The sequence below is a fragment of the Thamnophis sirtalis genome, unplaced genomic scaffold (genome assembly GCF_051295495.1).
Source record: "Thamnophis sirtalis isolate CommonGarterSnake01/CBP01778 unplaced genomic scaffold, rThaSir2_p1.2 scaffold_1, whole genome shotgun sequence".
Taxonomy (NCBI): Eukaryota; Metazoa; Chordata; class Lepidosauria; order Squamata; family Natricidae; genus Thamnophis; species Thamnophis sirtalis.
Genome location: NW_028261381.1, coordinates 83184038 through 83198091, shown reverse-complemented (window position 1 = coordinate 83198091; position 14054 = coordinate 83184038). Strand labels below are relative to the sequence as shown.

At 35.5% G+C, this 14054-nt stretch overlaps 1 protein-coding gene across 2 annotated transcripts in view; it reads left to right on the top strand.

Moving 5' to 3' along the window:
* DENND2B (DENN domain containing 2B) overlaps nucleotides 1-14054 on the top strand; it is a 148537-nt gene that overhangs the window by 102991 nt on the left and 31492 nt on the right. For both annotated transcript variants that reach the window (XM_087717721.1, XM_087717714.1), the window contains 6 exons: nucleotides 3481-3696; nucleotides 4573-4669; nucleotides 5762-5806; nucleotides 9276-9460; nucleotides 9903-10012; nucleotides 10921-10990. In XM_087717721.1, the coding sequence (XP_087573847.1) occupies nucleotides 3481-3696; nucleotides 4573-4669; nucleotides 5762-5806; nucleotides 9276-9460; nucleotides 9903-10012; nucleotides 10921-10990 (723 nt within the window). The remainder of the gene's footprint in view (nucleotides 1-3480; nucleotides 3697-4572; nucleotides 4670-5761; nucleotides 5807-9275; nucleotides 9461-9902; nucleotides 10013-10920; nucleotides 10991-14054) is intronic.

Sequence of the window (14054 nt, the reverse complement as noted above, 5' to 3'; positions counted from 1 at the left end):
ACGGCACGGCACGGCACTGGGTTTTGCTTGAACTGTATGTTGTCGAGTATGGTATTTATTTTCTTCTTGCAAAAAAGATCAGCAACAAGAAAATAGCTAGACAACTTAACCATATAAGTATATTAAACTGAGAAAGGGACATGAGAAAAGAAGGACATTAACATCTTTAATCTAAAACCTTTAATATGTATTAACTTTTTATTTGCTGTTCTTTTTTATATGCTGGTATAGTATTGTGAAATTGTTAGTATTCTGTACTTTAACTTTTTTTTTTGATCTTCTAATTCCCAGAATTAGTTAATGAATGCCCTCTACTAAACAAAAGACCAATGTTTACTTTTTCATTTTTTTCCTATAATTTATATGCAGCCCTCTCTTACTAAATGTGCCCTATGAAGATGCTAAAAATAGCAACTAATAAAATATAATTAGCTTGGGAAATAATAGAACACAGCAAAATTTTCCATAATCAGCTGCTTTACTCCTCATCCCCCCCCCAAAAAACCTGTTTTTTTATATTTTATAATAGCCATTCCAGACTTAATTATATTAAAATGTCCCAATATGATACATTTCCAGATAAATTTAACAGAAAACAATGGGATGTACTGTATTTCCAAGGAAATGCCTTCAGTAACCTGTAAGAGTATGAAGCATTTAACACACAATAGCTTATTGTAAAACCATTAAATATGTATCTGGCCTAACTTCTTGATTCTGTTCAGTTTCATATTTCTAAAATAACTTTTAACGTTCTGCTGCTCTGAAAGTAGACAAGTGTATTTAGGAATTAAAACAGTGGTCTGATGTTTTAAAATGTATACTATACATTTAAATATATACTATATATATTATACTGTGTGAGGGATAGATTGAAGTCTATATGAACAACTGATTCTAGCTTTGGAAATAAAAGAGTTACTTATAGCAGTATTTCATGAATTTCTATTCAGAAAAAGGTCCCATTGACTTTGCGGCATTTTTTTCAGGATAGTGCATCTCCCATTGCAAATTTGAAGTACTTTGTATAAATATTTTTGTATTCCCCATAAAGGGATGTGAGGTGATAGACTAGTTTTGTTAATATTCTATTTTATTTTATGTGCATTAAAATAGTTGGTAGTTCATAATTCATTCTCAGCAGTTTGTTATTAAAACATCAGATATACAGTCAAGCAAAATTATAGTGAAAGAGAAAAAAAGAGAATTCAAGAGAGATTCAAACTTCAGCGTAACAAAAAAAAAAATTTTAGCTCATTGATTAAACCAGGAATGTTTTTCCCAGCATCAGATTATAGCTTGTAGGTAGTGTAGGAGGAAAGCTATGTTAGCCAAATCAGAAGGACTCTGGTAGCAACTTTTCCAACTAACAAATTTTATTAAAAGGCATATTTTTTTAGGGATAAAACCTTTCATTATGAAAAGGTTCTAGCAGACCCCTCCTGATTTTTAGATAGTAGACAAGAAAGCTAGCTAGAGAATGCTATAAAAAGGGCAGTACCATAAGAAGAGCCTTATGTCAAATGCAAATCCCATTAGCACAGCATTACTAAATAAATGAATTGCTTCAAAAAATCATAAAGAAATAATGACATATCCTCTCCTGTTTCCTTCAACTGGTATTCCTGAACATAGTGTATTGACCCTGACATAGGAAGTAATATATAACTATCATGATAATAACTATCTGTCTCCCTCTTCTTCAAGGGTTTGTTTCAAAGACTCTGTGAAGGAGAATCTGGAACTGTGCCCTAAAACAGCAACTTCTAATTGCCCTTCTAATGCCCTATGCAATACTTATTTATTTATCTTTAAAAAAAAATTGAAATAGCAACACCACTTAGATTTATATATCACCCCACAGTTCTTTACAGCCCTTTCTGGGCGATTTACAATGTCCTCTTTTTACCAACAAGGAAGGATGGAAGGCCAAGTCAACCTCAAGCCCTTCAGGTTCGAACTCAAGGGTGTGGGCAGAGTTAGCCTGCAATACTGAATTCTAACTACTGTGCCACAAAGGCCCTTCCTTCCTTCCTTCCTTCCTTCCTTCCTTCCTTCCTTCCTTCCTTCCTTCCTTCCTTCCTTCCTTTTTCATATTTCTAAATTGTCCATCTCCTTCAGAGAGGGGCGTATAGAATCTGTGCTTTCAAATCCTAGTATCTAATGGTTTGCTTTACTTCCTACTCTATTTTCTGTTATTGATTCCTCTGTACTTCTGCTCTAGGCAGCCCCGTTCCTACAGTACTCCCAATTCTTTGTACTAATTCTAAAATGCAAGTTTTGATTCCATGTCATTGCTGCTTTAATCTAACAAACTCCTTTTATTAAACATTCACTGAAACTCATTTAAAATATTATTGGAAATGAACATAGAGTAGAACCTAACACTTCATGTCATATGACAGCCTGACTGACAGCTCATACAATCAGGAAGTTCTTTGTGATGTTTATAGTGAACCTCTTTCCACATGAGTTCTGATGCTGGTCTCTGGAGCAATAAAGAATAAGTTCACTTTGTTTTCCATTTGAGAGCTCTTCAGATATGAGATTGCTATGTATCCATCCTTAATTATGTCTTCTATAAGTTAATGATCCAGAGTTTCTTTATGGTTTCCTTCTAGAGCTTGATTTCCACCACTTTACATTTTTGTAGCCATTTTCTGAACCATTTATCTATGCCCATTTTGTACTATGGTGTCCAGAATTGGTTGCAATGTTCCACATGGATCTAATCTCAGCAGAGTAGAATGGAACTTTGCATGATATGGATTCTTGGGTCACTGCAAACCAGTAAATAGTGGCATATGCATGGCACATGTAACACCACTATTCCATGAGCTGTACTATTCCATGGTGTGTTTCTAGGTGCTGGTTGTCACTTTTAAAGCCTACATGACTTGAGACTAGGTTACTTAAAGGGATTGTCTTTCTACCTATCCAATTTGATCCAACAAATTGGATCTGCAGATCCCATCTGCCAAGGTGTGTTGAATGGCAGGAACTAGATGAGTTTTCTTTGCTGTAGCCGTTGCTTTATGGAATATTCTCCCCTCAGAGAATAGAATGGCTTTTCACAATGCTTTAAAAACCTGGCTATGTATTCAGGCCTGGGTCTCAGAATATGTTAAAGGGCCCATTACCTATTGTTAGTATTAGTTGATTAATCATCACGGCTGCTGTTTATAGTTTTTTTTTTTTGTGGGTGTTTTTACTGTTTTAATGTTTTTAATTGCTTTATCATTTTAAAACTGTAAGCCATTCAAAGTCAGTTGGTTGAATTGGGTGGCTATAAAAATCAAATCAATCAATCAATAAATAAGAAAATACATAAATAAGAAAATAATAAATAAATAAATACTAATGTAGCAGTTTAGCACGTGTGTCAGATTGTTAGCTTCCGTTCCATTTTCTATTAATTAAGAATTCAGCCAGGCCTTCTCATTATTTCAGTAGCTATAATTTTATTTTATTTCCTTTTAGCTACCTTTAAAGCCTAGCAGCCAGTCCCTACGAATTGGAAACTGGTCAGAAAGGAAAAGCCATCGCCTGCCACGTTTACCCAAGAGGCACAGCCATGATGATATGCTCTTGCTGGCCCAGCTTGGCATCCCTTCCTCTCCTTCTAGCCTGAATGATGACAGTTTGAGTACTACCAGTGAACTTCTATCCGCACGCAGGGCTCGCAGAGTCCCAAAGGTACAGTAATGGCCACTGCAGTCTTCTTGCAACTCTAGGATTTGGTTTCCTCTCTCTGAATCATGTTCTGATATTTGAATTATTCTTGTAAGTAAACTGTCTGCTGTATTTATTGGGTTATTTTATACTTTTCTTCCTCAGTTGTAGACTGAGTAACTATTTCAGAATGTGAACTACCTTTCCTACTTTGAATGCAAATAATTCTCTATCAGCTGTTTAAACGACATACCTCATGTCCATTTAACACCAAAGGGCCATGATTATTTGTGGCTAATTGAAAGCCAATTAATTGGGTTCACTGATCTCGTTTTTGTGTTCGCAAGAGAAGCTATCGCCTGTCATCCAATTAAATGTGCCAAGTGAATAGGGACAATATTGCTATGCATAATAATTATTTGGATAAGCCCATAACGCTAGGAAAATGGAAGGAAAGAAGGCAAACAAGAACAATAAGACAAATTGAATTGATTATAGTGGTGATCAGAAGACCCGAGGGGCCAGATTTGGGATAGATCATTGTCAAGAAGGTCTATCCCATCAACTTGCTGGCACACAACCAGTCAAGCAATCCATCAGTGAAATTAAAAACTGTAAATACTGGAAATCATTTGAAACAAGTAAGGCCAATCTTTAGTCTGACTGAAACTAGGCTACATTTTGGGTTACTTCCATATATGTATATGATAACCTTATTTTAAATCTTGGAATACCTATTGTAGAACCTCTTTGGGATGAATTTTGAACACATGAAACTGTTTCTCATATTTATATTTAACAATCATAATAGTTTCAAGTGAAAGAGAATTTCTGCTTTATTTATGTTTGTCCTGAATTTCTGTATGCAGTGCCAATGGTTTTTTCCTTCTTCTTTTACAGCTGGTGCAAAGGATTAATTCTATCTATAGTGCAAAGAGAGGGAAAAAAAGATTGAAGAAGCTTTCAATGTCCAATATTGAAACTGCATCCCTGCGAGGTATAGCCCAGAATTCTTTTGGATTTATAGGAAAGTGTTGATCATCAGTTACAGAAAATACTGCGATTTCTTAGGTAGTTCAGATACCAATATTTCCTGTGACAAACACAAAGTGGTCAGATTAAATGCTTGTTTCTTTGCATGTGGGAGATATATGAGTAAATTATATTTTCTGATGCAAGTCCTCAGGCGCATCAGTTTCAATACATACCACCAATTACTAGTGCTGGAATAACCTGGGAAAGGTAGTATAGCTTCACAAATCTGTACTGTGTAAAGTGAGGAGCAGCTGGTATTCATTATTCCTTGGAACTTATCCACACATTTCTGCAGTGGTAGTCCACAAGTGTGCTTATGGTGAACCAATATATTCAAATATATATTTATTATGTGAAACACATAAATACAATAGCAGGATTTATTAACTAGACTGTATGTCCTTACTGTTTCCAAAGAAATGTTTTTGATGTCTCTTAAATTCTGCCTGTGTCATTTATTTGAATTCTGCCTGTGTATATTATGTGCCGATGTAGAAGAAATGTCAGAAACTCCAAATGAATCTTATTCCCAAGGTATGTGGCTATAGCTTTAGGGTGAAGCTTTAATCCTGCTCCTGATGAAGGGAGACCTATGTAGTAGTGCTGATGTAGATGTGGCTGTTCCTCATAGCAACTGGTGTGTGTGTGTAGTAGTTTGCTTATCTAAGAGTATTTACTGTAACTAGAGTGTACACCTCTTCCTTGAACTTCTTGAAAGCTGCTTGCTGGGAATGAATCACAGTTTGGCTACTGTGATGGCCCTTATGTTTTTTTCAAACTGGCATTTTTTCATATCTTTAATTGATATTACTCAGCCAATTTAAACTTTTAAATGGTTCTTCTTTAGAATGTTGCACAACTTCTTTTAATACCTACTGTAAATAATTTGGATGGGAAACATCAAAACAGTTTTCTAAATGTTTCCTAAAGCAGCATAAGACATGCTGAAGCTATCTTTTCTTAAACACTTGCAAATCATGAATCAAATAAAATGTTGGCATGTGTTCATTGCAGTGCATCTTTGTTAATAGTAAAATCCTCCTGTCTTTTTCAGATGAAAACAGTGAGAGTGAAAGTGATTCAGATGATCGATTTAAAGGTGAGAAGTTTGTCAAAAAAATTTCCTAATTACATTATCATCCAATGAAATTGGGTTGGGGAAAAGATTAGGATTTTTTTCCCCTCAGAGAACTTGTGACATCTTAGGAGTGGGATGACTGTTGTGCATACCATCTACTTTCATGCTTCATAGATATAATTATTTTTCTTTTTAGGATATTAAAAAGTAACCAGAACTAGTTTGACTAGAAATAGCAGTGCAATAAAAGAAATGGACTCTTAATATGTAGTTTTGTGTAATTGGAAACAACCGTTTATACCTCTTTCAGCTATTGTGAAATATACTGTGTATTAAGTCACAGTATTTAATTCACCTTGTGCTGCTGTTATTTCAAAAAATGCTAATACCTTTGAACTCTAGATCAAAAAAGGCAACATACTTCAAGAAAGCAAAAACTCAATTTTAAGAGTAGAATAGATTTTGCAGAGGATAAGAAATAATCCATTCATGTGCCAGATGGAATTCAGAGCTTCATATACAGTAGATGCATAAAACATTTTTATTTGAAAGAGTGGAGTGGGAAATATATATATTTGAGTTAGGAAATGTTTGTAAAGAGATCTGTCTGGGACCTGATCTCACCTGCTGTTTGGTGGCTAATTGCTATTTTCTGCAGAAAATTCTGAATCTTGTCCAGCTTTAAAAAAAGCTAATGCTGCGCCGCAGTCCTAAAATTATGAAATCTCAAAGGGATGACAGCTTCAGTATTCAGTTATGTTGTTCTAGTGATGACACTTGCTGTTTGCATTTAAATTATGTTCTCATCTAAATACTAAATTTTAGATCATATAACTAATACCATGGGCAATTGGAAATTAATGGTATGAAGTTTTCTTAAATACACGAAACATTTTGAATATGCCAAATGAAAGGATCCTGTAAATGAAATAAATTTCCTTTCACTCTAGCAGTTCCATGCACGTATTCTGTAACCCTCTGGGATATAATCAAGAGTTACAGTCCTGTATTAGTAATCATTATAGTAAACTTATGAAGTTTGCCAGTAATGTTATCCTCCTGTTATACAGTGGAAGGAAGAAATCTTCCTAAAGCAGGAAATTATTTCTTCATGAAATTACTTCATTATTTTTGCCCTTTGATTTGCAGGGTTTCCTAATGGTGATGCATTGACATCACAAGAATTGGCAGGAGCCAACATTTCAGTCCCTTTAGATTTTAGGATTCCTCCTCTTCTCTTAATAGATATTATTACAGGAAATATTACAGTTGCATTAAATATCATAAACTTATTTTACAACGTATACCACATCAAATCATCATTTTATCACTGGCAAGAACTTGTGGGAGGGTAAGCCTTTGGGGCTTTGACAAAAGCTCCATATGGCTTCTTCCTGATTTATTATTTATTTATTTAGTCAAGCATGTATTAGGTAACATATATAAGTATAAACATGATTTTGAATACATGAAATGGATACAAATAAATGGGGACAGTAGGACAGAGAGGGTAGGCACATTGGTGTGATTATGCACACACACAAACCCTTATGGACCTCTTAGGAATAGGGTGAGGTCTCCAGTAGATAGTCTACTATTAAAGTTTTGGGGGTTTGGGTAAGAAACCAGAGTCAGGTGGTGCATTCCAGGCATTGACCACTCTGTTGTTGAAGTTGTATTTTTCGCAATCAAGCAGCGGTTTACCTTGAGTTTGTATCTATTGTGTGCTCATGTATTGTTGTGGTTGAAGCTTAAGTAGTCATTGACAGATAGGACATTGTAGCAGATAATTTTATGTACTATGCTTAGGTCAGACCGAAGGCAGCGTAGTTCTAAGGTAAAACCAAATTGATCGCTAAACTCAACTAAGAGTTGGACTAAATTCTTCTCAGCTATGAGTGTCTGCTTTTCAGTACTATACTAGTCCTGTCTTTGTGCACCTTCTTAGCCATGGAGAAAGTTCTCCAATCTGAAGGACTGTGTTTTTTAAAAAAAATTGACTGAGACACTGTCCATTTTTAGAATTCTTTAAAAAAATTGAAAACATTGTGAAATAACTGGGCACAATCACTTTTCTTTTCTTATATCTGCTTTTGATGCCATTGCTGACCAGCAGTTAGATCTATCTAACACTGTCTCACCTGGCCAGTAAATATATTTTTATGGAGTTGTTTTCCCAACTAATGCCAGACTTTCTTCTATTTCAAATAAATTGTCTGGCCTGAGATTGATGCAGATCACTGTGGTATGTGTAACTTGAGGTGCAGCAGAAACAGATGGGAAAACTGCAACGTGTTGCCGCTAATTTTATGGAGTTATATTATTAAAATAGCAATATGTATGTTTGTTACTAATTGCCCTCGAAAGTAATATCTTGCTTATTTACATGTTAGATCTTGCTGCAATATAGAGAGAGCAGATATTCTATAAAATCACTGAACCATCAAATCTATCATATAAAACTGAAATATTGGCCTCTACATGTCTGATCTGCAGTTAATAAATCCTGACATGTGACTTATATTGCCTTGGAGAGATATTCTCTTCTTCATTCCCATTTGTTTTTCTAACCAGCTGGAAAATGATTTTAAAATTTCAATATTTCCATAATATGTTGTGTCCCTGAGCTAGTCTTAACTACCAACTTGTTTTGTTTTGGGGAAAGTGATTTCTCAGTTCAATCAATCAATGTATTTGTTTTATTTGTATCCCACCTTTATTATTACAAATAACTCAAGTTAGTGAAGATATCCAACACACCTTCTTCCTTCTATTTTCTCCACAACAACAGCCCTGTGAGGGGGGTTGGGCTGAGAGCGAGTGATGGGCCCAAAGTCACCCAGCCACCTTTTATGGCTAAGGAGGGACTTGAATTCACAGTCTTCCACTTTCTAGTCTGATGCCTTAATCACTAACTATCTCTCAATTCCTATGGTTCTGTTTTTAAAATAATTAACAGATTACATATGGATACATGTATTGTTTAATAATTAATGTCTTGTGCATAAACATTAGCAAGGTTAGTAGATGCAGAAATATGGAAATGATTTTGTAATTAGTAATCTATAAATTATTAGTGTTTAGTAAAAATATCACTAAAATATAGACTGGATTATTTATTTATTATAAGGTTATTTGATTTATATTTATTAATTAGGAAATTGTTTGGGAAATGTTAAGCATGACATCTGTTGTATAGTATATGGTACTATGTAGTTGATTGAGGGTGTTCAATTGTTCAGATTGTGGTTGTCCAATCTTTTGCCTTGCCTGGGCCCCATAGAGCAAAGAGGATTTTCACATAATAATGTTAAAAGTTTACGATCTTGTGGGGCTGTACTACTTGTAGTCCAGGCCACATGTGATCCATGGGACACAGATTGGATCTGCCTGGTTTTGGTGGTGAACGGTTCTTTTCCAGAACTTCTAACATATGCAAAATGCTCACAATTTCAGATGATTCACACTTCTTGTTTTTTGGAAATTCTAGCTCATACCCAGCGTCTTGTCCACATCCAGTCAGTGCTAAAGAGGGCTCCTAGTTATCGAACTCTGGAATTGGAGTTAATTGAATGGCAGGAACGTGAACTGTTTGAGTATTTTGTGGTGGTTTCTCTTAAGAAGAAGCCCTCCAAAAATACATACCTTCCTGAAGTCACATATCAGTTTCCAAAGGTAAAAGTAAGAATTCCTTTTAATTATGAGTCATTTCTCTATTACTGTCACAAGATCTGTTTACTTCATTTCTTGTTAGGTCTGTTTCTACTATGATATTTGGAACACTCAGATGTGTGTGTGTGTAGTGTGTATGGTGTGTGTGAGAGAGGGGGGATTGTCTTATTTAGATGAATGACAAAGGTATTAAATATAGAGTGTTTTTATTATTGGAATCTTCCTCAAAAAAAAAATACTGCTGAAAAGTTTGGTTCTGCTACTTTTCTTTGTTTTGTCACATCATTAAGCCTGAACCTCTGGCTTATAGAAATGATGAATGTACAGGAAGGGAGAATGATACAAGTAATATAATGCTGTTGAATTCTGAATTCCTAGTGTTGTTTTCAAAAGATTAATCTGAGTCTGTGCTAAATGCTGCTGATGTTGATTTGTTCAATCACAGCTAGAAAGACCCACAAAACAAGTTCGGGAAGCTGAAGAGCGACTCAAAGCCATTCCTCAGTTTTGTTTTCCAGATGCCAAGGACTGGAATCCAGTATCTGATTATAACAGGTGAACTGAGCCCCTATAAACACAGTACTAGCTTTTTACAAAGTAACCAAGCTTGCACAAAGCTTTCCCTTGTATTCAACTCTAGGGAACTAGTAGCATCTCTCTATAATTTCTTTTATATTATTCCTCCTCATCCAGTTCTCATATAGTTGAGAAGTTAGGAACAGAATTATGAAGCTTTTCCAGCTTTCAAATCATTCTTCTGTTCACTTCAAAGCCCGAATATTTGAACAAATAGATTTTGAAAGTCATAAATTTCATGCAACTGTTAATTATTTCATTTGGAATTAATTGAAACTCTGAGTTTCTTTTCCATTTCTTAGATGTATTCATAGTAGTTTATGCTATATAGAGATCAACATTTAGGTTTGTACGGCATTTAAATTATTATCTATTACCATTATTTTTTGCAACATAAACCTGCAGGAGGCAATTAACATTGGCACCAGTGGAAGTGGAACTTTTCTTTATCTTTTCTTTCCCATTTTGACTCTTTCTCATTGGGGAGGTTTTTTTTTTTAATGTTAATGTTTTTTTGAAACTTGACAAATATGTTTTACTTTTCGCTAATCATGACCAGAATATATCATAGCCAAATTGTAACAAGGAGACCTGCAGGACTGCAGAAAGGGCTATGTGTGAGCTGTGAATTAATTTTAAAATAGGAAATATAAGGCATGTTTCCTCATTGCACCTTATTTTCAATGCCGTATTTATTGACACATGGATAAGTGCATATTGTCTGGTTAATATCAAAACCAGAACAAAAATGGATAAATCACAAGATTTATCTGATTAGAAGATATCTGACAGCATCTGAATCTGAAGAAAAATATGATTAGTTGAAAGAAAAAGCAGAGATATTATTCTTTGTAATAGATTACAACATGTACTAATTTTTGTTGCAGTGAAACATTTTCTTTCATGCTGACTGGAGAAGATGGCAGCAGAAGGTTTGGCTACTGCAGGAGGTTACTGGTGAGTATTGTCAATCTTTTTTAAAAAGTACTAAATTCTGGAATGCTAAGCACATTGTGGAAATAGTATAAAAAAGAAAAAAATACAAGGTTTTGTGTTAGTTCACTTATTTATTAATCTCTTTCTCACAACAGGACACCAAGAACCTTCCTTAATGACTCAGTGGGACTGTGGAAGACTACACTAGAAGTCAATTCAAGGCAGCTCATACAAGTGGCCAACAAGTGCAACTGTGGTGTATGCCAAGGTGATGCACTGTCCTTGCTGCTATTCTACATAGGTTTGAACCCCCTCAGTCAGATAACCATAAGGACAAGATATGGATACAAGTTCAAGAGTGGAACTACGAGCAGTACCTGCTCTTCGTGGATGACACTAAGCTGTATGAAAGTTGTATGCAAAGAATGTACAAGACAGCGATTCACTGATCCCACCTAGCATAGATCTTGATGTCATCCATGTAGAGGAGGTGATTACCTGACAGAGGGAGTTCAAACCTATGCAGAACATCAGCAGGAGCAGTGTATCATTTTGGTATACGCTGCTACTGCATGTGATGGCCACTTGTGTGAGCTGTCTGGAGTTGACCTCTAGTGTTGTCTTCCAAAGTTCCAAGCAAGACAACATAGCCAAGTCCTGAGGGCTTTTCAGAATTTGAAAAGCAATGGAGCTAGTCTAATTTTGGGGATAAGAATATTCCATAAAATAGGCACTGAGACAGAGAAGAGACACGGTGAAGGTCTCTGGTTGATGGTACCTGCAAAAAGCCTACCCTGCCAGATCTTGTGGGGCAGGCTGATTTAACTGGGAGAGATGGTCCCTCAGATAATCCTCAGTCCCATTACATGAACAGGCTTTAAAGGTTATAAAACCAGCATTTTGAATTGGACCTGGGTACCAACTGGCAATCAATTCAGCTCATGGAGTTAGTTAGCTTTACTTCAATTATATGCCATGCAGATGATGTTATTCTCAGTCATTCCAGAATATACAGCTGCTCCTTGTTTAGTGACTACCTTGTTTAGTAACTGTCTCAAATAGGATGGCAATTGAAAAAAAAAATTCTGAACAAAATGTGTACTTAGAATCGAATTTCATGTAGCAACAACAACAACACTTAGACTTATATACCGCTTCACAGTGCTTTACAGCCCACTCTAAGTGGTTTACAAATGTCAGGATATTGCCCCTAACAATCTGGGACTTCATTTTGCTGACCTTGGAAGGATGGAAGGCTGAGCCAATCTTGAGCCAGTCAGGACTGAACTCATGACTGTGGGTACAGCCTGCAATAATGCATTCTAACCACGGCTCCTGACCACAACATACCCCAGAGTGAGAGTAATGTTGGCATTGCTATGTGAGAGAAATTTATCTAAATGGGGTGGCAGCTACCATTGTTCTTCACATCTCCCTCTCCCTCCCCCCCCCACTCTCTCTTTTGCTTTTGCTTTTGCTTTTAAGAATAGATTGGGGTTGCTAAACAAGGAGATTGTCTACTTGGATAAGTGTGGCTATCTCAGGAGAGAAGATTTCAATCAGATTTCATGAATAGAGAAAGATCTATTCATAAGAGGAGAAGCTAATGGGCTCTCCTTCTCTTCACACACTTAAGCAGAGACAGAACTATTTGCTATGAATGCTGAACTTGCATTTTGCATTGTAGATATTCTATTGAACCTAAAATAGGAAAAACATTTCTGAGCTCCTTTCAATTCCTATTATTCTATAAAGAGCCAGGTAACCAAAATATATTGTTTGTTAACTCTTTGATACATAAATACTATATACAACAAGTCTTATTTATGATCTTAAAGAGAAACCCACCTTTCTTGGCAAAGGAAGTGTATTTGAATATTTATTATTATTATTGATAGTGTCCTGAGGCTAAGGTATCATATAAATGCTGTTAATAGTAAATACTGCAATTAAAATTAAACAAACACAAATAAGATAATTTAACTTTCCAAGTTGTAGAGTATTTTTCCCCTGAAATGTTGTGCTACATTTTTGCATTCAGTGTTGCAGGGTATTTTTAGGTTTTTTTTTGTTTTAAGCAGGGCTACCTTCTAATGTTTATTTTTCATTTACTCCACACCTAGTCTTGCTTTCTGTTTGGCAGATGTAACCCAGAATAGAGTATTTCTGGAGAAAACGTTAATAGAAATGAGAAAGTATATCTTCACATGATGATAATACAATGCTTTCTCTGGATGGTTCTCCTTAGAATAGTTGCAGTGGAGCAATTCACAGTGGATTCTGGATGTTTACTAGGTTGACATTTATCTCAAAAATGCTAGTGGAGCTAGACGGAGGACAACATCGACATCGAGAGCATGTGGGATTACAAATAACGGCTGCTACTATACCAAGCTTTCTGTTTATTTATCTTTATCTAGCCTAATATTTATTCTTCATTCTGACAATACACATCCATAATAAGCTTTCTGATCTATGTAATGTGATCTGAATTTGTAATAAGTTCATAACTTAGAGGGATACAAAATAATGTTGGCAGTTTATGTTGAGTAACGTCTGGCACTGTCAGGTTCTGCTTCCAGTCCAATTTTTGCTTTATATTTTCATTTCCGAAAAAATAAAGTTAGACAAATACAGTTGTCAGATTCCCGCAAGTATTAATATATACAGCATGGTCTCATTTAATAACTAAATGCTTCATTGCCTTTACATAGCTAATTGTTTTAAGCTGGTTCTGATGACTGCCATTAATGTTTTCTTGACAAATTCAATTTTGATTTCTGGATGGCTACTTTACTTCTTGGGGTGGTTGGAAATTATATTCAAATACTTTTGTTTGTATGGTTGAGTCTGTAGTTCTAATTAATTAAATTATTTATTTATTTATTTTATTTTATTATTTGTATGCTGTCCTTCTCCGGGAGGACTCAGGGCGGCGAACAATTCAAAGGGGAAAAAAAGGGGAACATAAAAGACAAAATACAAATAATAAAAGTAGACAACAGTCGCACAACCATACATGTCGAGAGGGGAGGGAACTCATCACTCCAGGCCTGCCGGCAAAGCCAGGTTTTGGCGGCTTTTC